General features: G+C 41.8%; 1 protein-coding gene across 1 annotated transcript in view; it reads left to right on the top strand.

Moving 5' to 3' along the window:
• Positions 1–23684, top strand: part of sema5a (sema domain, seven thrombospondin repeats (type 1 and type 1-like), transmembrane domain (TM) and short cytoplasmic domain, (semaphorin) 5A) — a 158687-nt gene that overhangs the window by 100543 nt on the left and 34460 nt on the right. Inside the window, exons 13-15 of the mRNA XM_061713089.1 lie at positions 111–292; positions 6216–6359; positions 11452–11599. Coding sequence (XP_061569073.1) covers positions 111–292; positions 6216–6359; positions 11452–11599 — 474 coding nt within the window. The remainder of the gene's footprint in view (positions 1–110; positions 293–6215; positions 6360–11451; positions 11600–23684) is intronic.

Genomic DNA, 23684 nt, shown 5'->3' with positions numbered 1-23684 from the left:
GTCTGCCAAAGCAGCACATTCCTGAAAGCATCACTAATGCAATGACCAGCGACTGAGAAAAGCCATTACTCGCACAAATTTTATTTGCTTGTTATTTTTGTCACCAACAGGTCCGTAATGTAACAATTGATGGAGGCTTTGGTGCCTGGTCGGGCTGGTCGACATGTAGCCACAGCGATGGAGGCAACGCCGGGTCCTGTCTGTGCCGGACACGAGCCTGCGATAACCCCGCCCCTCAGTGTGGCGGTCAGCACTGCTATGGCATCAGCGTTGAGGTCGCCAACTGCTCCAGGTATTACTCCCATCTGTCACTGGTTATAATCTACATCATCCCAGGGGGCTTCCGTTGTGGGGTGGAGAGGTCTCAGGCTGGAGTGATGGGTGGGTGGGGCCTGGGCCGGCTCGCAGGTGTTGCTGTCAGGGGTCTTGTGTTGGTGTTGGTGTGGTGTCCTGTGCCGGCCAAGCGGTTCAGGGACCTCCTGGATCATTTTGGGGTGCTGAGTGGTGGCTAGTGGGGGGGACTGGACTTGAGCATGGTGGGATGGGGGTGATTTCAGGGTGTGAATGTGTGCATGAGTATAGTTGGATGTGAAAGTCTATCTGAATTCAATTCAATTCAATTCAATTTTATTTATATAGCGTCTAATACAACAGATGTTGTCTCTAGACGCTTTCCAGAGATCCAGAACATGAACATAAACATAAACATAAACATAAACATAAACATAAACCCCCGAGCAATTATTATATAAACAATGGCAGGTAAAAACTCCCTTAGTGGGAGAAAAGCCTTAAGCCAAACAGTGGCAAGGAAAAACTCCCCTTTAGGAGGGAAGAAACCTTGAGCAGGACCAGGCTCATAAGGGGGGACCCTCCTGCCGAAGGCCAGACTGGGGGAGTCAGGGACGTCGACAGCACACAGCAGGCAGGTGGAAGCAGCAGCGGGATGACCAGAGGTGGGGGGGGGGGGGCGTCAGCAGCACACAACAGTCATGTGGAAGCAGCAGCGGGATGACCAGAGGGGGGGGGGGGCATCAGCAGCACACAACAGTCATGTGGAAGCAGCAGCGGGATGACCAGAGGGGGGGGGGGGTGCAGGCAGGCGGAAGCAGCAACAGCAGACATCCACGTAGGCAGGTGGAAGAAGCAATGGGATGACCAGAGGGGGGGGAGGGCCGGGAACACAGGCCAGAACGCAGCTCCTGAGGCTCCGGCCTGCAAACATACACAAAAGAGAAAAAAGGGGGGCCGGCACAAGAAACTACAGGAACAATGGACAAAAATGATAGCTATGAGATATTTATAATAAATAAAAATGGTAATGGAGAAGAGAGGCAGGGAAAAGGAGAGGAGAAGAAGGGTGAGAGGCACCGCCCAGCGGATCATGTCGGTGCCCCCCTGCAGCATAAGCCTATAGCAGCATATCTACCGCGAAGCTATATTTGAGACTAACTATTATAGTTTTGTTCTATAGCTGCGACAATGACTACTGACTCTAACACACTAAAGTTTACACTACCTAGAGATTTACCAACACCAGCTAGAGGTTTACTTAACACTAACTATAAGCTTTACTAAACAGAAAGGTTTTAAGTTTAGTTTTAAAGGTGGAGGTGGTGTCAGCCTCCTTAACCCAGATTGGAAGTTGGTTCCAAAGTAATGGTGCCTGATAGCAGAACGCCCGCCCTCCAAATCTACATTTAGATACTCTAGGAACTACGAGTAAACCTGCACCCTGGGAGCGGAGAGCTCGGCCAGGAACATAAGGTACTATCAAATCTTGTAAATACTGCGGAGCTAAGCCATTTTGGGCTTTATATGCAAGTAATAAAATTTTAAATTGAATTCTGAATTTTACAGGTAGCCAATGGAGCGACGCTAACACTGGAGAGACGTGGTCTCTCCTGCGAATTCCTGTCAGTACTCGTGCTGCTGCATTTTGGATCAGCTGGAGCCTATTCAGCAAATTACTTGGACATCCTGCTAACAACACATTACAGTAATCCAGTCTAGAAGATACAAACGCATGAACTAGTTTCTCTGCATCCCTCTGCGAGAGGATTTTCCTAATTTTTGCAATATTACGGAGATGGAAAAACGCTATTTTACAAACCTGATTAACATATGGTTTAAACGACAAATCCTGATCGAAAACAACACCAAGGTTTCTCACAGTTGCACTGGAAGCCATCGCAACACCATCTAATCCCTTCCTAAGATGCTCTGGACCAAGAATGATAACCTCTGTTTTATCTGAATTTAGAAGCAAGAAATTTCTGGACATCCAGTCCTTGATGTCCCTAAGACATGCCTGAAGTTTAACTAACGGTTCTGTTTCATCCGGCTTCATAGACAAGTAGAGCTGCGTATCATCAGCATAACAATGAAAGTGTATGCCGTGATTCTGGATTATACTTCCCAACGGCTGCATGTATAAACTGAACAAGACTGGCCCTAGCACTGAACCCTGCGGAACACCATAACAGACCCTCGACTGTTCTGAAGAAACCTCATGTACATGAACAAACTGGAACCTGTCAGATAGATATGATTTAAACCAACGTAGAGCTGTCCCTTTAATCCCAACAACATGCTCTAACCTGTGCAGTAAAATGCCATGGTCAACAGTGTCAAAAGCAGCACTGAGGTCCAGTAAAACCAATATGGACACTAATCCCTTATCTGAGGCCATAAGAAGGTCATTCGTAACTCGAACCAGTGCTGTCTCTGTGCTATGATGCATTCTGAACCCTGACTGAAAGACTTCAAACAGATCATTTCTATACAAATAGTCACATAACTGGCTTGAAACTGCCTTTTCCAGAATTTTAGATACAAATGGAAGGTTAGAAATTGGCCTATAATTAGCTAAGGTGTCTGGGTCAAGGGAAGGTTTTTTAAGTAAAGGTTTAATTACTGCCACTTTGAAAACCTGTGGTACATATCCTAAGCTTAGGGATAGGTTGATTTGGTCCAGTATTGTCACACCAATAAGAGAAAAAACATTTTTGAATAGTCGAGTCGGGATGGGGTCTAACATACATGTGGTAGACTTAGCTCTATTAACGAGTGAGGTCAGCTCAGGGAGGTCTATAGGATCAAAACAGCCTAGAGACAAGTCAGAGCCTAGGGAAGTCGCTAAAGCTGAAGAAACGCCCACAACCGGCTGGTTGATTTCTTCTCTAATTCTCGTGATTTTACTGTTAAAGAAGCTCATAAAGTCTTCACTACTGAGAGCTGCAGGAATACACGGCTCCACAGAGCTGTGACTCTTTGTCAGCCTGGCTACAGTGCTGAACAGAAAACGTGGGTTACTTTTGTTATCCTCTATCAACGTTGAATAATAAGCTGTTCTTGCTTTGCGAATGGCTTTTTTATATACTATTAGAATATCTTTCCATTCACGATAAGAGTCTACAGACCTACAAGAGTACCACTTCCTTTCCATTTTACGCACGCTTTGTTTCAACATGCGAATATCTGAATTGTACCAGGGAGTTAAGCTCCTGTGGCTAGAAACCCTCCTTTTCAAAGGAGCAACTTCATCTAAAGCTGAGTGCAACAGATCAGCAGTGTTACTAACAAGAGAATCAACATCAGAGGTAGAACCCAGGTCACTGGCCTCTATTGCTTCAGTAGAGGCTTCACTATTTTCCACTGTCGCAAGACGAGCAACGGTCTCCTTAAATTTAGCAATAGCTTCATCAGACAAACATCTGCTAAAATAATACCTCCTGCCCTGCACTTCAACATCAACAACATTCAATTCCAACGTTATTAAATAATGGTCGGATAAAAGGGAGTTAACAGGTGACACCAACAGACCATCAGTTTCAACACCGTAGGTGAGAACGAGATCGAGAGTATGACCAAAACAATGCGTCGGCCCGTCCACTTTTTGTGAGATACCCATTGATTCTAGAAGAGAATTGAAAGCTAATTTAAGATTATCGCTTTCAACATCCATATGAATATTAAAATCACCCACTATGATGAATTTATCTGTACTGATCAATAATCCAGAAAGGAAATCTGAAAATTCAGACAAAAACTCTAGATAAGCGCCAGCAGGGGGCCGATACACTACCACTAACACAACTGGCTTCTCTGATTTCCAGCTCGGAAATTTCAGACTAAGCGTGAGGCTTTCAAACGTATTATGATTGCACTTAGGTTCAATTTTTGTTTGGAGACTGGAGTTATAAATTGCTGCGACTCCTCCGCCCCGGCCCGTGTTTCTAGGAATGTGATGATTAAAGTAGCCGGGCGGAGTTGATTCATTCAAACTAACATACTCTTCATCCTGTAACCATGTTTCTGTTAAGCAGAAAACATCAGTCCTGCTCTCTGTGATTATATCGTTTACTAACAGAGACTTGGAGCTTAATGATCGTATATTTAGTAGTCCGCATCTAATTTTTCGGTCTCTTATTGGTACCAAATGTGCATTGGTTTTAATTTTTACAAGATTATTTTGGTTAACGCCTCTATAACGCCGCACCTGGTGAACTAGTGGAGGGCGGGGAACTGCAACTACTTCTATTTTGCTAGGCACCTGGTTAGAGTTACCAGTTACATCATGTAATCTTATAGTTTTGTTGGCAGGCGTTGGTCCTCGAGAAGCAGCAGAGAAGTGTGTTAAACTACAGCTCTGCATCCTGGCCTGGACCCTGCGATGTCAGGGAGAGGGTCTAATGAAACAGGCCAAATTACTAGAGACAAGAGCAGCACCATCCCGGGTGGGATGAATGCCGTCTCTTCTAATCAGACCGGGCTTTCCCCAGAACGTTTCCCAGTTGTCAATAAAGGCCACGTCGTTTTCTGAACACCACCGATACAACCAGCGACGGAGCGAGAGCATGCGACTAAACATGTCATCACTGGTCAAATTGGGGAGGGGGCCAGAGAAACCTCTGGCTGAAAGTAGGGCTTGGCGATATATCGAGATTTTAATATATATCGATATGTTTTCAAACGCGATATGGTACGAGACAATATCGTTTATATCGATTATTATTATTTTTTTTTTCATGATTTTGATATAGCTTATTTTGTGACGAATTGACTTGAATGTTTTATTTGAGATTTGCACAAATGTTTTGTTATTTGCACAACTGTCAACCTCAGTGGAAAAGTCTGCCTGTTACTGTCTACATTGTATTAATTGCACAGTGTATTTTAATTTAATTGTTATGCAGAAAAGGAATATTTGTTTTATTTTATTCAAGAAGCATTTTTATTCTATATATGCAGGCAGTTTATTTTTATTTCATTTGTTTTATACATTTTGATATTGTGCAGACCTCTGTTAATAAAGATACCTGTGTGACATTTGGCACGAGGCTTTGTATTAAAACTGACTGTTTTTTTAAGGGTTTGCCCCAGGAAAACATGAAGCTAACAGAGATGCTATGCTATAATGCTTTGGGGGAAACCCCAATTATGGCACAAAAAAAGATATCGATATATATCGATTCAGCCAGAAAATATTCGCCCAGCCCTATCTGAAAGTCAATTTACAACGTTAAAACGTAGCATTAAAATAATATTAGATTACTTTCTGAATTACTTTATATGTACAGTATATATGTTTGTTTGTTTTTTGTTGTTTTTTTTGGACTCAGAAAACCGGACATAAAGTGAAATTAAAGCTGCAAGCAGCGATGAACGGGCCCTCGCACCCTTGTGTACGTTCAGGCGTGCTGCAGTGGAAGCACTTGTATGACTTGCGTGTAGATTCTTCAGGCCTGAACATTTAGTGGATGACACCACCCACGAGTCTTTATGTCAAACAATTCAAAAGTTATGGCAGAAAGTAGGAACTATCAGATATCGACCAATCAGATGAAGGTGCGGGGCTAATTTGCAGCAATTATGTTAATTAATACAACCGTGTGTGTGCATGTGTGTATATGTGTATGTATCTATTTATATATAGATACATAGATTCATACTACTGTACACATTGTTATGCTCAATGGTTTTGACATGTCTGGAATGAATCATTAAAATGAAAAAATGAAAAGAAAGATTTGACATATTTTTATCTGGGAAAGTCTCCATCAAGACCATAAATCACAGTCAGTTCATAAACAGCGGAAAAATATGATTCATCTATTTAATCAAAACGCACGCAGTCAAATATTTCTACTGATAGGTTCACCTTCATGGGTAGTTGAGGTCAGAGACTGATGTTGCTTTGTGTGTCACCATAGGAACGGAGCGTGGACTCCCTGGACTTCCTGGTCTCCCTGCAGCACCAGCTGCGGCATTGGATTCCAGGTGCGTCAGCGCTCCTGCAGCAACCCGACCCCTCGCCACGGCGGGCGAGTGTGTGTGGGCCAGAACCGTGAGGAGAGGTAAATAATAAATGTTTAAATATTTATTGTCTTGTACTTATTAAAATGTATTTGCTGTGAATGTACGTTTTTGAGGTGTACATGTGAAGAAACAAAAGAAAGCCCAGTTTGCAACCTGCAGGCAGGAAATAAAACTTTGTCTGTGACTTCTCCCCTTTTTCTTTCTTTTTCCTCCTCTCCTCTGTTAGACTATATGACAGCCAATTAAGAAATGAGTAGGATACGCCTGTGCTTGGGTAATTATCTGGCTTTCACACACAGACCAAGTCTACATTTTGAAGCTTTGGTGTAGAATAATCACCTTTTTAAAATGTTTGTATGGTTTCCAAGCAAGTTTCAAGGCAGGAAAACAAATGAACGAGAAAGCATGTACAAAGCACAAAGACACATAAAAAGCAGCACAGGTAGAAAAGGTCAGGAGCTTATTTTTCATTATCTCAGGGTATTCTGGTTGCCTAAGATTCTGGTCCAGGGCCGTCCAGACTGGAAAAAAGAACCTTGAGAGCTTTCATTCTGTCTAAAAGTCACACAAGTTTGTCTATACCGCGTTATTATAGCGTTTCTTTTTTTTTTTAATTTGTCCATAGTGTCTGAACTGCACGCTATAACACTGGGTTCATGTTCCCCTGGCCCTGCTTTTGGACATATAGGTGAAGGGAGAAAAGGTGGAAAGAAAGGAAATATAAAGCTTGTTACCATGACAACAGGAACAGCTTCTTGGAGGACAAGTCCTCTCTCTCTTTCTTTTCTTTTTGTTTCTCGCGCCATCCAAACAGAGCTCTTTCTAGAGCCATGTGGAAAACGGTGACTAAATACACCAGAATAAAAAAAGCTGACTCACGCAAAAGATCACAGCAGGAGAGGGGCATATTTTCCTACCCCCTCTTATTTTTCCCCTCAGAGCTTTAATCTCATTTGAGTGATCTCTGCTACCTGTTATCTGTACGTGCTCTGTTCAGCTATTTGAAATACGTTAGGCTGCTTGTCGTCCAGGGGACGGTCGGAAAAGGATCTTTGAAGAAATGAGAGGAGAGGAGCTTTCATGAGCTGAGCTGTAGCCTCCGTGGCTGGAAATGAAGCCAATGTGGAAAAGCCAAAATCTACTGTTCTTGGAAAGGGCACCTGAAGAAAGTGCCTCTCGTTGAAATGCCCAGTTTTATGACATTCTTTCAATTTGTTTTGGAAACAGTTCTGGGCTTTTAGCTAGTTTTGCCAATTAACTTTAGTCATTTTCAGTCATTAGTTGTTTGGGTTTTGTTTTTGGCGGGGGCGGGGGGTAAACCACTTTAACCATTCTGTTTAAGATTTACTCATTTGATTTTACTTAGTCACCCTTGTTTCCTCTTCCTTGTTTTTTGGTGAGTCTCTTTATATACCTCTGCCATCATGTCAAATGCAGCTGTCAGCTGATTTCACTGTTGGTTATGTTTGATACTGCAAATGTGTAGTTGTGGCAAAAGATCGCTGGGGTTGACCAGTGGATGGGAGTAGTTTCATACACTCTCTCAGATCCTTTGGCTGCAAAAACCCAAGATTGCAATGGTGAAGTGCAGTGGGTGATGTCTCATGAAGGTATTTTTTCAACTTTTTTGCATGGTTTTAGGATTAAATTGAGTTATTGTTAGGTCAAAAGTTCAGAACTTATTGGTTATTATGGTTAAGTTTAAGCCAATAAGAAGAATTTAGTAAGGAAAAAAAATATTTAGTGAAAGCTTCCATGTTCAGCCTTTTGTGCGGTGTCCAAAGACTCCCACCACATCTGTTGGTTTCAGTTGGCCACGTTTGAAATACAAACTTCAGCCTTCATGGCATTAAAAGCGCTGGCCATTTTCACTCTCTAAACATTTCTTTTCTCATTGTGATATTTGCAGATAAACACACTGACAAAGACAAAATATTCTAAGGGGAAAAATAAACTTCTTTTTTTTGTTTTTATTTATTTATCAGACAATCCTCCAGTAAGTTTGGTCATGATTGTTTGCAGAAGGCAAAGCCTTTAAAGATGGAGCAAGTGCTATGAAATCAAGCGTACACAGCAGCGCTACAGGCTTAAATCTGGATGCTTAATGCTCGCATTTATGAACCTTCTGTTGGTATTTCCCTCAGCGTGCTGACAGCGTCCGCACTGCTTACTCAGCTTATAGTGGGTAATTAGCCTCGTTTTAGTCTTATCAGCTCTGCGTGTTTCAGAGAGAACAGAATAGGATAAGATACGATGGAGCAGAGCCACTCGTATGATTAGGATGTGTATGATGTTAAATTATTTTGAAGCTTGAAATAATCTCTGCTGCATTGATTGCAGATGCTTTTTTTTATTATGTTCGGTACAGCAGGGAAATTCTGTCTGCACAAGCCTCTTAGCATGAATGTTTATGCAAGTGTGTGTTTGTGCTTATGTCTCCTTCTCTTTGGCTTGTGCAACACTGTAAACCATACTTGTCCTCACTTCTCCACAGTCCTCCTCCCCATTACAAGAATGCGGATTAGTAAAAGTGGAAAGGGACGCGCTGCTCTGAGGATTTTTACTTTACATCCAGGGTCTACAGAATGTAGCCTTTGATTTGCTGTGAACAATAGCAGGGTGTTTGGGAATTGCACTACAGAAATATCCCACTTGAGTCTGAAGAGAAAAGGGTTTAAATTTAAAGCTATATATAATCTAAATCTAGCACAAAAAGCCACAGTCTTCTGAAAAAAAGAACTGTCACATGCAAAAACACATCACAATAGCAATAAAACCAAATTTACTGTTTGTTCAAAACTTCCAAAAGAAACTCTAAGGCTCTAATAAACTTGGCCTTTATCTGTCGTTACTGTATAATGAGGTTTGAGTCATTAAAGTAATTTCAGATGTTGCTGTAAAACAAGGTAATTAGAGATGAAGCAGATCTCTTTGTGGCTATTTTAATAGTATATGTGTCGATGAGTTAGACAAACTGCAAGAGCACATTCATCAAGAGTTTAGATGTCGTTTTCTAACTTTTAAAAAACACAGGAGCAGATATGTGCAACTTTTTCTTTCGATGGCGGCAATTTTTTGTTTCTTTTTTAGATTAAGTTTACAGTGACTTTTCAGACATCCCGTTCTCGTGGTCCGATCTCTTTATAGCTGTTCCAATTCAAGGTTTCAGTGGTGTGGTGACATCTTCCATGCCCTTCACATCTAATTTTAGAGGTCCAGCAGATGAACTAACTATTCTGTTTTCCACAGGCAAACCGAGTAGCTCAGATTCAATAAATTAACCTGGTTTGTTTTATGAGAACAACTCTGATGTTCTACAGCCTGGTTCCTGGGGTGTGCCTGACCCGCTCCTTGCAATAATTCACAAAAAACATACAGTGAGAGCAGATATTAAACAGTTTAAAAGAAATATCTCCTCAAACTTAGAATCAGGCCCTTGGCAACATCCTCAAGACATGCAGTCCTTACAACGGATACGTTATCATAAAAGAACACGCATCAAAAAGCAGAACGTTGTGCAGTAAATGCTATATTCCTCCGTGAGAAGGGGAGAAAGTCCCTCTTTGAAAAGTGAAATTTTGAAAAGTTTTGTGAGTCATTTTGTGTATCTCTTGTGTCTACAGTGTTTGAGGAACAACAGCTCTTTTAAGAAAAGACCATTTGAGCAGATTTCAGGATTTACAGTTGTTATGCAGCAAAATTATCATAATAATAATGATAATAGAATAAATAGTTGTACAAATTTTGTTCAAAAATTAGCCGAACCATTGGGTAAACGCTGATAATTGATGGTGAATGTTTTAAATACGGCCTGTGAAAATGTCTTAATTGTTTTTTCCATAGTGTAAATAGTGCAGATTTACATGAAGCTCCTGGGCGTTGGATCAGAGAGATACTGATTGAAAATGTCTACATCTGTTTGTTGTCCCCATGTGACCCTTATCTGAATAGTTATTTTTGCTCATGAGCCAGCTCCAGTCTGCCCATCTTCACAGTAATGTTTTGCTACAAGTGAATGTTTTTAGTATCTTTCAGCTCAGTACTTTGCAAAGCTGGCAGGTAATTCCTTCTTGCTGTTTATTTCCTGGTCCTGGTCAAACAGAAAATTGTGTCTCACAGCGAGCTTGTCAAGCAGAACAGAATACTAAAACAGAGAATGGAATAATGGGCTTTCCACTAAATGTTGAATTTAAGCTAGCAAAATCGTAAAATGTGGTGAAGCCAATTTAGCAACAACATAATTCAAAATAACAAAAAAGTTCCCAAGAATGGTTGAAATATTTGCAGATGATGCCACGAGGGAACATTTTACTTCCATAGATAAAACAAAGGTACTTTCACATTTTAGCACAGCTGACTACAAGGCAGGGGACAGCATTATGAAGGAACAACGGGGTTTCCCCTTTCAAGTTTGCAGGGGCTCATCAGATGGCTGCACAGCAAAAACTTGTTTCTAAGAAACTATAAATACCTTGTTTCAAGAAAAATTAAAGACTATTATAGACTATTTTGCTAGTTTTAACAATTACAGTCAAGACATTTTTCCCCACCCCATTGGTAGAGATTTTTACTTAAAATAAGACAATTTGACTAGAATATTAGGCTTATTTCTGGACGGGCTGTTTCTGGAGTGTACTGTACGTGACAAAAGCCTGTGGTAAAAACACTAAACATTGAAGACATGGCAATACAAAAAAAAATGTTAAAATAATGATAGAGAATGTCCATAAACTATAAGTGGGACCATAAAAACAAAAGAGACTATTATTACACTGCTACACATACATGATGTGGCTCTCTGGTAAACACATCAAAGCATTTAACAGCTACTGAGTCAGATATTACTCACAAGAGTTGGTGGAGACCAAAACATCTAAAGATAGTTTATTGGTGGACTTTGAGGTTGAAAATTGTTTTTTTATATTCCCATTTCAGGTTTTGAAGCTTTCTGTCTGATAGTTTCATTCGTGGCTTTAAGTTTTCTTTTTTTTCCTTTTGCGAGATTGTTGACAACCTTTTATTTACTCATATGTTGTGCATTTGTTCGCTTCTCACAAAGTAAGCCTTTTGCTCACTGTGATGGATGGAATGAAAAACTCATCCTTTGCTTTATTTTTTCTTCCCACCAAGGTACTGCAATGAACACCTGCCCTGCCCGCCACACGTTTATTGGTCAGCCTGGTCGGCATGGGAACGCTGCAACGTGCCTTGCGGTGGAGGTATCCAGTCACGGCGCAGAACATGTGAGAACGGCAATGACTGTCCGGGGTGTGGTCAGGTATGTCATCCAAATTGCTATCTCTCTTGCGCCATCCCACCATCCCTCATCCTCCCGGGCTATTCATTGCTCAGGAGCTCAGCTTTATCCATTTGATGCAAGGAGTGTTCAGTGGTGATGAAAATGGAACATATAACGTGACCAAATCCTCTAGCTATATTTATACAGTGGCAGCAGCCATCAGATTTATTACCAAGACCTATTTAATGCCACGTACACACACATACACACGTATAGACACACATACATACACAAACACATAGACAGTAATCATTCTGCATGTGAATAGGCTTATTTTCCGCCACAAAGCTTTCTCCAAAGCGCAGATGATGCAAGGAAATGTAGAAATATGAGCCTTGATGAGGGAATGATGTGACACTTGCATTTATTTCTGGTGCTATTTTCATTGCCTACTGTACATGCACACAAACATAAGCCCCCTCATCCACAATCTGGGTAAGATGGCGAGAGAACGTACATGATAGCGTCTCACGTCCCTCGTGGAATGGGATTAAAGAATATGGGTCAGGGCCTTGTGGATGCATGGCATCCTTGAAGTGTATTTTTGTCTGCTTGTGGGCTTTCTTTAAAATTTGATAGGAGATTTTTTTTTTTTTTTTTTTTGAACACATTATTCACAAAGCTGATCCTTTCAATAGCAACATACAAGGTTTAGATATAAAGTTTACTCTCTGCATTTTCACAGAATCTGCACGTGGAATAAATTACTTGATGAAAGGATTCAGTTTGTTGAATAACGTGGGATGAATTCTTTTTTGAAAAAAAAAAGAACAACTAAAATGCTGAGAAAGCATCACGTGTAGCAGAAGAATCTCAATGCGTGCTTAATGGCTTTTTTCAAGGCTAAATAATGCACTGACAACTTTACAAAATGTCCCACACACGCCCCCCGTACATCGAGAGCATATATACCATCTAATAATTTCCCATGACAGATTAGTAGCTGGAGAGTCAGCAAATTAAAAGACTGACCTCACATTTTGTAGTTCAGCAGTCACATCATATTATCTAGTGCTGCTGGCCGTGCACCTGTCAGTGTCCTCCCTCCGACACATACCACATAGGGTGGCAGCTGTCTTATTTCGGTCTTTGCACAGAAGCACTGTCCTCAGCGATTCATTTTGGCTTATTTAAGTATTCCTTTAGCGAAGCAGTTCAGAAAAGGAACCTGATCCTGGTGACAGGAGGGGGATCCCGCCACCAGAAGGGGAAAAGTCCATCTCTGGCTGTCAGTGTTCGCCATCCATGTCTGATGTATCCTCAGTCCTGAGTGTGGCTCAGTGAGCTGGGGATGTCAGAGATAGTTTTTATTGGTAGCAGGGGAGGTCACACCGCACAGAGCTGAGCCAGGTCAGCGGGAAAGGTCAAATGAGTGCCTGGTACCAACTTAATACTCTTCCCGTCCGAGCGGCTCCGCGTTCTCTTCCCCCTTGTTCTTGCTCTTCACTTGTTATCCCTTTTTTCTGTTTTATTTTCCTGTCATCTCCTTGTCTTCTAACATTGTGTTTTGTACTTAATTGGGGCTGCTTGAGCGTGCAGGGTTGTAATTGCGCGCCGACTCCGCAAATACCTCTTTGCGAGGGAGAACTTTATTTAGACAGTTGGGCTTACTGCAGATTCACTCTTATCAAACAAATGCTTGTTGCCTTTCATTTGCAACTGTAATTAGACGCTCAAAGGCCCAGCTGCCATGTACACGTATTTACTTCAGTTAGGTGTTCAAGAGAGGCAATTTTACAAAACTGGGTATATATATTTTTAACGACTCAGTCCTTGAAGATTCCCAAGAATGATGAAAATGAGATCAAAACTAGGGGGATATATTCTTTAAAGTTCATAAATGATCTGAAAAGCATAATGGAGCTCGTTTTTTATATGCCATCTGTTTAAATTCCTTCCCTCGGACAAGTCCATGTTTAATTAAACAGAAGGAGACCGCACACACACACGATGAAGCTGCCTCCATCACATCATATCTTTTATACACGAGACATCCTACCGAGATCGGAAAAGAGAAATAGAGTATATGTCTTTGACAATGGCGTGAGGATGTTCATTTGTGTGTTCATGTTTACCGTCAGAAATTGACATCCTCTCAGCCACCTGTGGTCAGCTCCCGGCGTTTGCTAGATATTAATGGACAAAGATGAGCCAACATCTGTTCAGCGTTTTAAAGAGCTGTCAAGCAGAGAATTCACAAGGTATTCTAACTTTTGGAACTTTTCAAAAAGAGATTAACCAAAGTTGGGAAAATAAAACTTTATTGCAACATCGCTGATTCACCCCCATCGTGCTGTAGATTCACTCTGAAGTTTCATTGCGTATACCTCCTCCACAGGGAGCTCAGTTCACAGCCAGATACAGAATAGTTGAAGTGAAGCTTGGAGATTCCTTTTAAACAAAGGTGTTGCCTCTCACGTTGCAACCGTACTGCCCCGAAGAAAAAAAGGCCTCCACAAGCTTCATTAGAAGAACCGACCTGGCGTAAAGAAGAAATATTATGCCCATTCTTCACTTGTTGACACATTCACCTATGGTGTTAATGAAATGCCACAAAAACACTGTGTGTGGCAACTCTGAGGTCCATCGGGCCTTGCAGCCAAACAGACCCGGACTGTGCATCATGGTCCCAGGCAGGACTAACAGGTGTAAAAATCAGCTGTATAGCGTTCAGTCAAACTATGAAAGTTATGAGTCCTAGTTGTTTCAGATAGTGAAAAATAAATTCCTTCTGTAATGATCCTTTTTCTGAGTAGCTGATCACCCGGCTTCACGCCAAAATCCCTCCCTGATTCTCCAAACCAAGAACGAAGAGCTAAGAGACTCATTACTCACAAACACTTCCCACAACCCCAGATACGCCAAAATTCCCAGATACGCCTTCAGTCCAACAGAAGTTCTTTAGATGGACTTGAAGTAAAAGTTTAGGAAAAGCATAAAACATCCCTGAGTTGAAATTGTTTCATACAGAACTGGGAAAAAATATCTCCAGAATATATAAAAGACTCATCAGTAGGTTCCAGAAACATTTAGATATTGTTGCAAAGGAAGACCAACCAGTATATAAGAAATCAATTGTACATTTATTAGGGCCCTGACAGTGCGAAGGCCCTATTGTATCTGTAGGAGATGTTCTCGTTTTTATTTTTCTTCCGACGAATTGAGGGCCTTTTTGCCCCCTAAACGTGCCCCAAAAGTCACCAAATTTTTGCATGCAAGCCAGGCCTGGCGAAAAATGTGATATTTCATGGTTTGCATTAATGGGCGTGGCCTAACGGCTCAACAGCGCCCCCTAGAAAACTTTGTGCCTCAAGCCCCACAATACGGTTTAACGTACATGCACGAAAATCGGTACACACCTGTATCATGTCGCAACTTAAAGAAAAGTCTCTTGGTGCCATGGCCGAAACTGAACAGGAAGTCGGCCATTTTGAATTAATCGTGTAATTTTGGCGCAATTTATGCCATTTCTTCGGCCGCTAATGTGGCCCGAACCGTAATGTGCACCCAGGTGTGATATACATCAAAATGTGCGTCTCGATCCTGCGCTGATGCACATTACTTTTCTCAGTTAAAAGCGTTACCGTGGCGACGATAGACGCCAAAAAGCGTGCGCCCCCCCCCCTTCATCTGATTGGTCCATATTTGATAGTTCCTACTTTCTGCCATAACTTTTGAATGGTTTCACATAGAGTCGTGGGTGGTGTCATCGAACATGGTTTTGAGTCCTTGAACATAAATCCTTGAACATAACGGGGCTAATTGAGTCCTTGAGCAAATTAGCCCCGCCCCTTCTTCTAATTGGTCGATATTTGATAGTCCCTATTCTCTGCCATAACTTTTGAACGGGTTGTGATAAAGACATGTGGGTGGTGTCATCGGACTCGGTATTGAGTACTTGACCTTCATTGGCCTGAATTAGCCCTGCCCCTTCTTCTGATTGGTCGATATTTGATGGATCCTATTTTCTGCCATAACTTTTGAATGATATGACATAAAGAGTCGTGGGTGGTGTCATCGGACTCGGTATTGAGTCCTGAACAAAATTGGTGCAAATTAGCCCCGCCCCTTCATCTGATTGGTCGATATCTGATAGTTCCTACTTTCTGCCATAACTTTTAAATGAGAGAGTCGTGGGTGGTGTCATCCGCTAAATGTCCAGGCCTGAAGAATCTACATGCAAGTCATACAAGCTTCCACTGCAACACGCCTGAACGTGCACAATATCATCATATAATCAATATCATCATCGCTGCTTGCAGCTTTAATTTCTATTATTATTAGATGGGCGCAGCCAGGGGCCGGAGGGGATCCGGTTTGGGAAACCACAGGATTTCATCTCTGCTTTTTGATGACGTTGTCCTGTTGGCGTCATCAGACCGGGACCTTCAGCATGTCAGCACGGTTTGCGGCCGAGTGCGACGCGGCAGGGATGAGAATCAGCACCTCCAAGACCGAGGCCATGGTTCTCCACCGGGAAAGGGTGGCGTGCCTTCTCCGGGTGGGTGGGGAAGTCCTGCCTCAGGTGGAGGAGTTCAAGTATCTCGGGATCTTGTTCACGAGTGAGGGAACGATGGAGCGGGAGATTGACAGGCGGATCGGTGCAGCGTCCGCAGTTATGCGGTCGATGTACCGGACCGTCGTGGTGAAGAGGGAGCTGAGTCGAAAGGCGAAGCTCTCGATTTACCGGTCAATCTACGCACCTACCCTCGCGGATCGCGGATACAAGCGGCCGAGATGAGTTTCCTCCGCAGGGTGGCTGGACGCTCCCTTAGAGATAGGGTGAGGAGTTCGGTCACCCGGGAGGAGCTCGGAGTCGAGCCGCTACTCCTTCACATTGAGAGGAGTCAGCTGAGGTGGCTTGGGTATCTGTTCCGGATGCCTCCTGGACGCCTCCCTAGGGAGGTGTTCCAGGCATGTCCCACTGGGAGGAGACCCCGGGGAAGACCCAGGAGACGCTGGAGAGACTATGTCTCTCGGCTGGCCTGGGAACGCCTCGGACTCCCCCCGGAGGAGCTGGAGGAAGTGTCTGGGGTGAAGGAAATCTGGGCATCTCTGCTGAGGCTGCTGCCCCCGCGACCCGGGAACGGATAAGCGGCGGACGATGGATGGATTATTAGATGAAGGAAGAATTTCTTGCAGGTTTAGCCGTGTTTTGTTTTTTTTTTTAAAGGAGATCACTGTGTGTTTCTTTTTTTTTTTTTTTATTTTTTTTTTATCCCGGTTTTTTCCCATTTTTACCACCCCGTGCTCCTACCTAAGTGACAGTCCTGGGCATTGCCATCCTCTACCAACCCCGGGAGGGCCCTGCACTGAGCTCAGGTCTCCTCCTTAACCTGAGGAGTGAGCAGGCCGCATCTTTTCACCAGACAGGGTGGGGTTTCTCCGGCCGGACGTAGCGCGTGGAAGGATCACGTTATTCCGGCCGGATCCTCCCCACCCCATCTAGCGACCCGGTTGGCCAGAGGGGGCAGGTATAGCCCAGGAACTAACACGCACTTCAGCGCCCACAGCGTCCCCCGGCGGGAATCGAACCCAGGACCTTCTTGCTGTGAGACGGCTGCACTACCAGCTGCGCCACCGTGCCCCTCACTGTGTGTTTCTTAATGTGTATAGTAAGGTACATCAAATATCTGATATCCAAAGATTAAAAGGAGCTATTCTGCTGTGCTGAACCCTCGTCTCAGAGTTATATCAGTCAAATTTAGGCCATGCAGAACCAGCGATACGCCGAGCTGCTTAATGAAACCGAGAGCTGTTCTATTTACCTGTGAGGAGTTCAATCGTGCAGCCAGGATGTGAAATGAAAGTTAAGTACCCGATGTTTGTGTAGGCAGTCTGATGTGTGAACTCACTTGTGTATTTTTGTATTGTTCAGCATTAGTCATTGAGTGTGCACTGGTGTGTGGCCTGCTCCTGGCTGACAGCAGGCTTCATTATGGAGCCAGACTGGTGGAGAGACACAGAGAGAAAGACGAATCAGTGCTAGACAAAGTGTGTTTTGCTCGGCGCTGCTAATTGAACTGATGCGTCACCGAGACTTGACAACACTGGGTCTTTGTCTTTGCGAGCTCCACCACAACAGATAAAGATTTAAAGAAAGCAGACGATTACTCGCTCTCACGTTTCACACGTTTCACATCTGCACCATGAAAGCAAACATCAGGGTACTCGAGTGCAAATTAAGGCGTAGTGATATTCATCAACACTCAAGCTCTCCTTTCTTGCTCTCTGCTTTTCCAGTCCAATAAAAAGAATAATACGTGTAATGATGATAGGAGCCAGGACAGGCACGACTCCATATTATTCACTTTTCAGAGTTGGTCAGACTCCACAGGGCCCTTTTGTATCTATAATCACACAAAGAAATAAAGACATTTCATTTATTTCTGTCGGCACAGCACTGACATTAATTCTTCCTCGTAATTATGGAGACGGGCTGAGGGCTTATCTTTCCGCATGCTTTATTTCGCCTTCTGTTTTTCTTCCGCTGCTTCTCAGCTTCCATCCCCGTCAGTTTACGATACCTTAAAAAATAAGTAGGGAGTTTTGTGGATGGAAACAGAATGAGATTGGAGGTGCCAGAATCCATAACTAAGTCATGTATAAATGTGTAAATGTGCACACCTTTCAGACACACAAATCAGTGCAGGGCGCTATTCTACAGGCCCATTCTTTTATGCAGTTTTATACAGTCTCGCGCGTAGACAAAAACACACACAAACTACCTACAGTGTATACCATCTGTACAGGTGGATGTTTCTGTGAAGAAAATGCTATCGAGCGTCCAGCGAGCCAGACGTCCTGACGTCCAAACAAGAAACCCATTATAGAGCTGCCCGTCTGTGAGCAGCTGCCCATTTTCGCAGTCTAAGATCGCTGTGCTCCATTCGGCCGTGGTGCACACCTGACTTCTCTCACCAGGAGGGTATGAGTCAGAATCAGCTGATTTATTGAATCTGGTTTTATGTTTTTCATGACACCCATTATGCTCAAACTGAGATCTGAGGGGCTGAGTGGTGATTGCTGGATGAAAAGTGTTAAAAATAGCATAAAATTTGAGGAAGTAGGAATAAATAATGGATGGATGATGATTACTAACATGTAAATTGCCATCTAAAGTCCTATGGATGCAGTAAGGGGGGATACTTAGTATTGACCACATTATTATTTTGTTAAAGTTGTTTTTGGATTCATTTAGTTAAATTATAGTGACATAAGGTTAAGAAATTGGCATTTTCATAAATTTTCACTCTTAGAGCTTGTATTTGCTGAATAGTCTTTATGAACAAATTATTTTGATAAGGTTTAAAAAAGTGGAGGATGAGCCACTAACTTTTGTACATCCCTGTATGTGTGTCATATAGTTAGTTTCACAAGTATTTGGGCAATGATCAGAGTTATTCATGATTTCCCCTTTGTTCTCCATGTGAATGGATTTAAACAAAAATAAAGATGTGATCAAAGTGTAGACTTTCAGCTTTAATTAAAGAGAGTTTATAAAAATATGGCATTCATCATTTTGGAACTATTGTAAGCTATTAATTAAAATTCATTAATAGGCCTTTATTTTTAGCCAGCAAAGTCCCTCGCTTTTCAGGGGCTCAGAAGTGTTTAGACAATTAACTGAAAATAAGAGACTTGGCCAGGCGTGGTCCTCTATTTTGTTAATTTCAAGACAAAAGAAGCAGATAAAAGGCCTGGAGCTGATATCAGATACTGAGATGGCATTTGGCAGCTGCTACCAACATCAAGTCCCAGGAGGTCTCAGCGCAAGCAAAGAAGGCCATCATAAAAACTGAATTTCCAACATGAATCTACAAGAAAGACAGAAAAACCTTAGGTATGACTAAATCAACAGTTAGGTTTAATCTTGGGAAGACAGAAAGCACACTTGAGCTCAACAACATCAAAAGGTCTGGAAAACCAGACGGGATAGAGTGGATGATTGCTGAATCCTCTCCTTGATGCTGAAAAACTCTTTCACGGCATCGAGTCAGAAATCCTCTGGAGAATTAAAGGCGTGTGTGTTCATTTCTGTACATGGGCTGATTTTTTACTGTCCTTCTTTGCTGCATTTTTATTTCTTTTCTCTTTTTTTTTTCGTATTAGCCTCTTGTGAATTCACATGTGTATTCATAACATGCCTCATTTTATTGCTCGAGAAGACAATAAATTGCCCACCATCATCACTGAGCATTTAGATCTGGATTTAATATTGTCAACAGCAGGAGTCCTTAACTTTGTACTATTATAGACCCCCATCGTGGCACACAGCTCATGCAGGAGACCACCATAATGGCTTGGCATTGCAACACTCTCGCATGATTTAATGTTATTAAATTAAAGCATGATTAGCAAAGTTGTCAACAAACCAAACACTTTTGATGAAAGTACAAAATATACAGGCATTTCCCATTTAAAAAAAAATGTGCAGCATCTCTTGGATGTCTGTTTGTCTTAGAGGAGGGATCCATCTTCTGCTGCTCATCTCAAGTTTTTTCCTCGCTAAATAAAACTTTTTTTCTTTTTTTTCGTGCCTGAAGGATCCCAGTGCAGACTGTGCTGAACAGATTGTAAATCCTCCTCAGTAAATGTGTGATTTGTGATTACACGCTGTATAAATAGAACAGCTTTAGCTCGACTAGTTTCTTCAAATACCGACACATGTCAACAGTGTCACACATTGATGAATTTAATAACATGTACGCCAACTTAACTGCATTTCCAAAGCCTATAAAATCAAACAAATGAGCAGGGCGTCGACGAGATCTCCAGAATGTGTTAAATTGTTTAAGTTAACGTGTTTTTACTTCCTATTGATCAAATGAGCTGCCATCTCTGAATAATATCTCAATTAATATTAGATAAAACATTTCTTTAGATTTTACTCAAAATTCACAATTAGTAAGTACTGACTCAGGGTGAGTATTTTACTGATCATTTTTGTAGGTAAAAGGTTGGAGTATAGTGAAAATAATTTGATCTAAAAGCAATGAACACCGCATAATTGGATTTTTAGCCTAAAGTGACTATAAAAGCTCATATTCTAATTGTAAAACTGTTGTAGCTGCATTACTTGGGCAAAATGGGCCATTATAAGACTTACAGATAGGGAAAAGACATACATGAGTGCTAATATGCCTTCCAGACAATACAACACAAGGCAATATCTAAGCTGCTGAGTTGATAAAGTAACAGAATAATTAACAGAGTCATTGACTGCCAAATACTTGAATAGCATTAACCATGAACCAGACTTGCAACTACCAAGAATCACCAGGAGAACAAGAAAGATGAAGAAGAGGAAGAAGCATTCAGGGATGATGACTGAGGCTAAAAAGCAAACGCTATTAAATGCACTTAACAAGGAAAAAGATGAAAGATGATCGAAACCACCTGACAGTCGAGTCTTTTAAAGTTTTTTTTCTCTTTGAACAGCTGTTGAGAGGCTGTGATCTCTGCTTCACTGGAAGTTTAAATTGAACAGATAAAATATTGGATGGGCTATATGTGGTAAATGTGGTTCTCATATGGTTTTTGTTTTTGTAGTTTTGTAACATTTGTGCATAATTATGTATTCCCCTTAGAAAGACCAAACTTACTTTTCCTTCATTAAACATTTAGGCTTGAGATTAAATTGCATTTTAAAATGTATTTAAGCCTTTAATTTCTGTAAAAAGTGTATAAATACAACAAAATAAAAAAACAACACTTTTTTTGCACCACTCATTAACCTTGGCATTATTTCCATAAGTTCATACAATGTCATATTATTTATTGTATATATACTGCTCGCAGTTGTATTCATTTTTCAGCAAGATCATGGTAATGGGATGATGAGTCTCCGACACATAACAAAGATTCCCCATAATGTTTGGACTTGGTGGTCCTGGGCAACTGAAGCAACCCCATATCATGATACCACCTCCACAGGCCAACACAGTAGACCCAAGGCATGACATTGCTTTATAAAAAGCTCTTTGTTGTTTGAGAGATGAGAAGATTCATCATATCACTTGGACTTAAATAATTTTCACCAGCTAAAACAAAGTATTTATATCAACAGAAGCATTTTAACCTTTTTGCTCATTCAAACCAGGTGGCAACTTTTTTTTGGTCTATTTTTCATATTTTTCTTTAGTTTATTTATTTTTCTCAGATTGTTTGACTAGACTTGTTAGAAGTCTGAGTAAATGTAGTCATCTCTTTAATCACCTTCTGTTATCTCAAGTTTATTTCAGGAACTAATGGGCAGGCTTGGCAGGCATCTACTGCTTTTATAGCGGTCTTTATATGCAACCAATAATTTAAGGAGTCTGGTTTTATAGAAAAGATCATATATAAAGGTTTGTGCCTGGACATGCAAGCAAGGGCAACTTGCAACAATTCAGTTCATTTGATGGGTTATCTTTATTACAGAGTATTACACAGTATATACTTATCACCTTGTAAGCTGTAAATACTCGAGTTGTAGTTGATGCGAATTCCTTCAGAGACCTTGAATGAGGTTTAGCTTTAAACCCAGTAATTATCTCCTCAGCCTTCTGCCTGGATGCTAATCCTCAGAGAGTAAAGGGAGAAATGCTTACCAGACAAGTCTCATTAAATATTTACTTTGTTTGGCCACCACCAACAACTCACACAGCAAACACCCACAGATCGTTTGCCTTCTTCACCCTATTTGTGCCATGTGTTGCTTTCCCGTCACTCTAGGCGATGGCAAGAGCTGACGTGGAGTTTTTTTTTCTTTTTTTTTTTTCATTATTGGCTGATAATCACAGATTGTGTGCTATTCTGCGATGCGTGACAATGTTAAATATTAATGTCTGGAGATGATTACTGTGCTGGATGGTGAGAGGCAGGAAGTGTGATGGAGGTGACACCCCCATTCATCACTGGGGCCTTAACAGAATCTAAATCCTCCCTGTGTTTTTAACCTTGGTACCCCGGGGAAGAGAGGAGGAGATAGAAACCAGAGCGAATGGAGAGAGGCACAGAGAGATGAAACACAGATATAGGAAGGAAAGGGAGAAGGGCGAGATATGGAACGTTGCAAGTTATGAACGTTGCGTGAAAGGCTGAGATTCGAAACAAAATCTGCGAATGCAAAGCAAGATCATGGAAAGGGATGAAATGAGATAGTGAAAAACAGACTTGCGTATTGTATAATGTATAGACTGCTTTTTCTCAGTTGACCTGTCAGGTTATCCCATGTGACAGGCTGACGGATGTGCAGAAAGGAACTCTTATCTTATTTTGTCAAGGTCTGGCAGTAACTCAAGTCCTTTTCAGCATAAATAAACAAGTGGAGAGGAAAATGGCAGCCATCTCACCTTCTTTTCGGGGGTGTCAATTACTTCAGATGTGCCGCTTCCGCAAAGTCCTTTTTTTTTTCTTCCCCCCGCGGGGCATTAAAGGAGGCTGGACTGCTCTTTACCTACTTATTATCTTCTCGAATCATATAATCAAATATAGCACCACAGAGGAAGCAGAATATTGGCTGAAGGAAGCAGAGGAAATATATACTTACAGCATTCAAGTATCAGTCTCACGCCTTATAATATAGGAGCTTCAGTGCTGCGTTATTCATTTTTACTGCTGGATGGCAAAGATAATTGCAGATGCGAAGAAAAGTTGCCAACGGTACCACCTCGTCTTCCTTGTTTTTGTGCATTTTTGCTTCCTTCTCTGTCAGCCGCCCGCCATCACAGCTCCATTTATCTCCCGTCCATTCTCCTTGGATATAAATTAAGCTTGATCAATGACCTTTTCTGCTTGGCTTGTTTGCCTCTTGTCATGTTCAGGAAGTCATTTAATGGGGATGTATCTATTGTCACTGTGTACTGGCAGAGCGGCAAGCCATGTTGGCACCCTGGTTGGTTCTTAGGAGGTATTTTTGTGGAAGCGAGTGGTCCCGGATCCAGTAACATGCTGCATTAAACCAGCCACAACCTGAATCCAGAGGGCTTGAAGGCTGAATGACAGCGCACGCTTTGGAAAGGTTGTTTATGTGCTTGTAAAATAAGGTGTTTAATTTCATGAGTCACAGCTGAGAATTTCA

The sequence above is a fragment of the Cololabis saira genome, chromosome 22 (assembly GCF_033807715.1).
Source record: "Cololabis saira isolate AMF1-May2022 chromosome 22, fColSai1.1, whole genome shotgun sequence".
Classification (NCBI taxonomy): Eukaryota; Metazoa; Chordata; class Actinopteri; order Beloniformes; family Belonidae; genus Cololabis; species Cololabis saira.
This window is presented reverse-complemented; position numbering and strand designations above follow the sequence as displayed.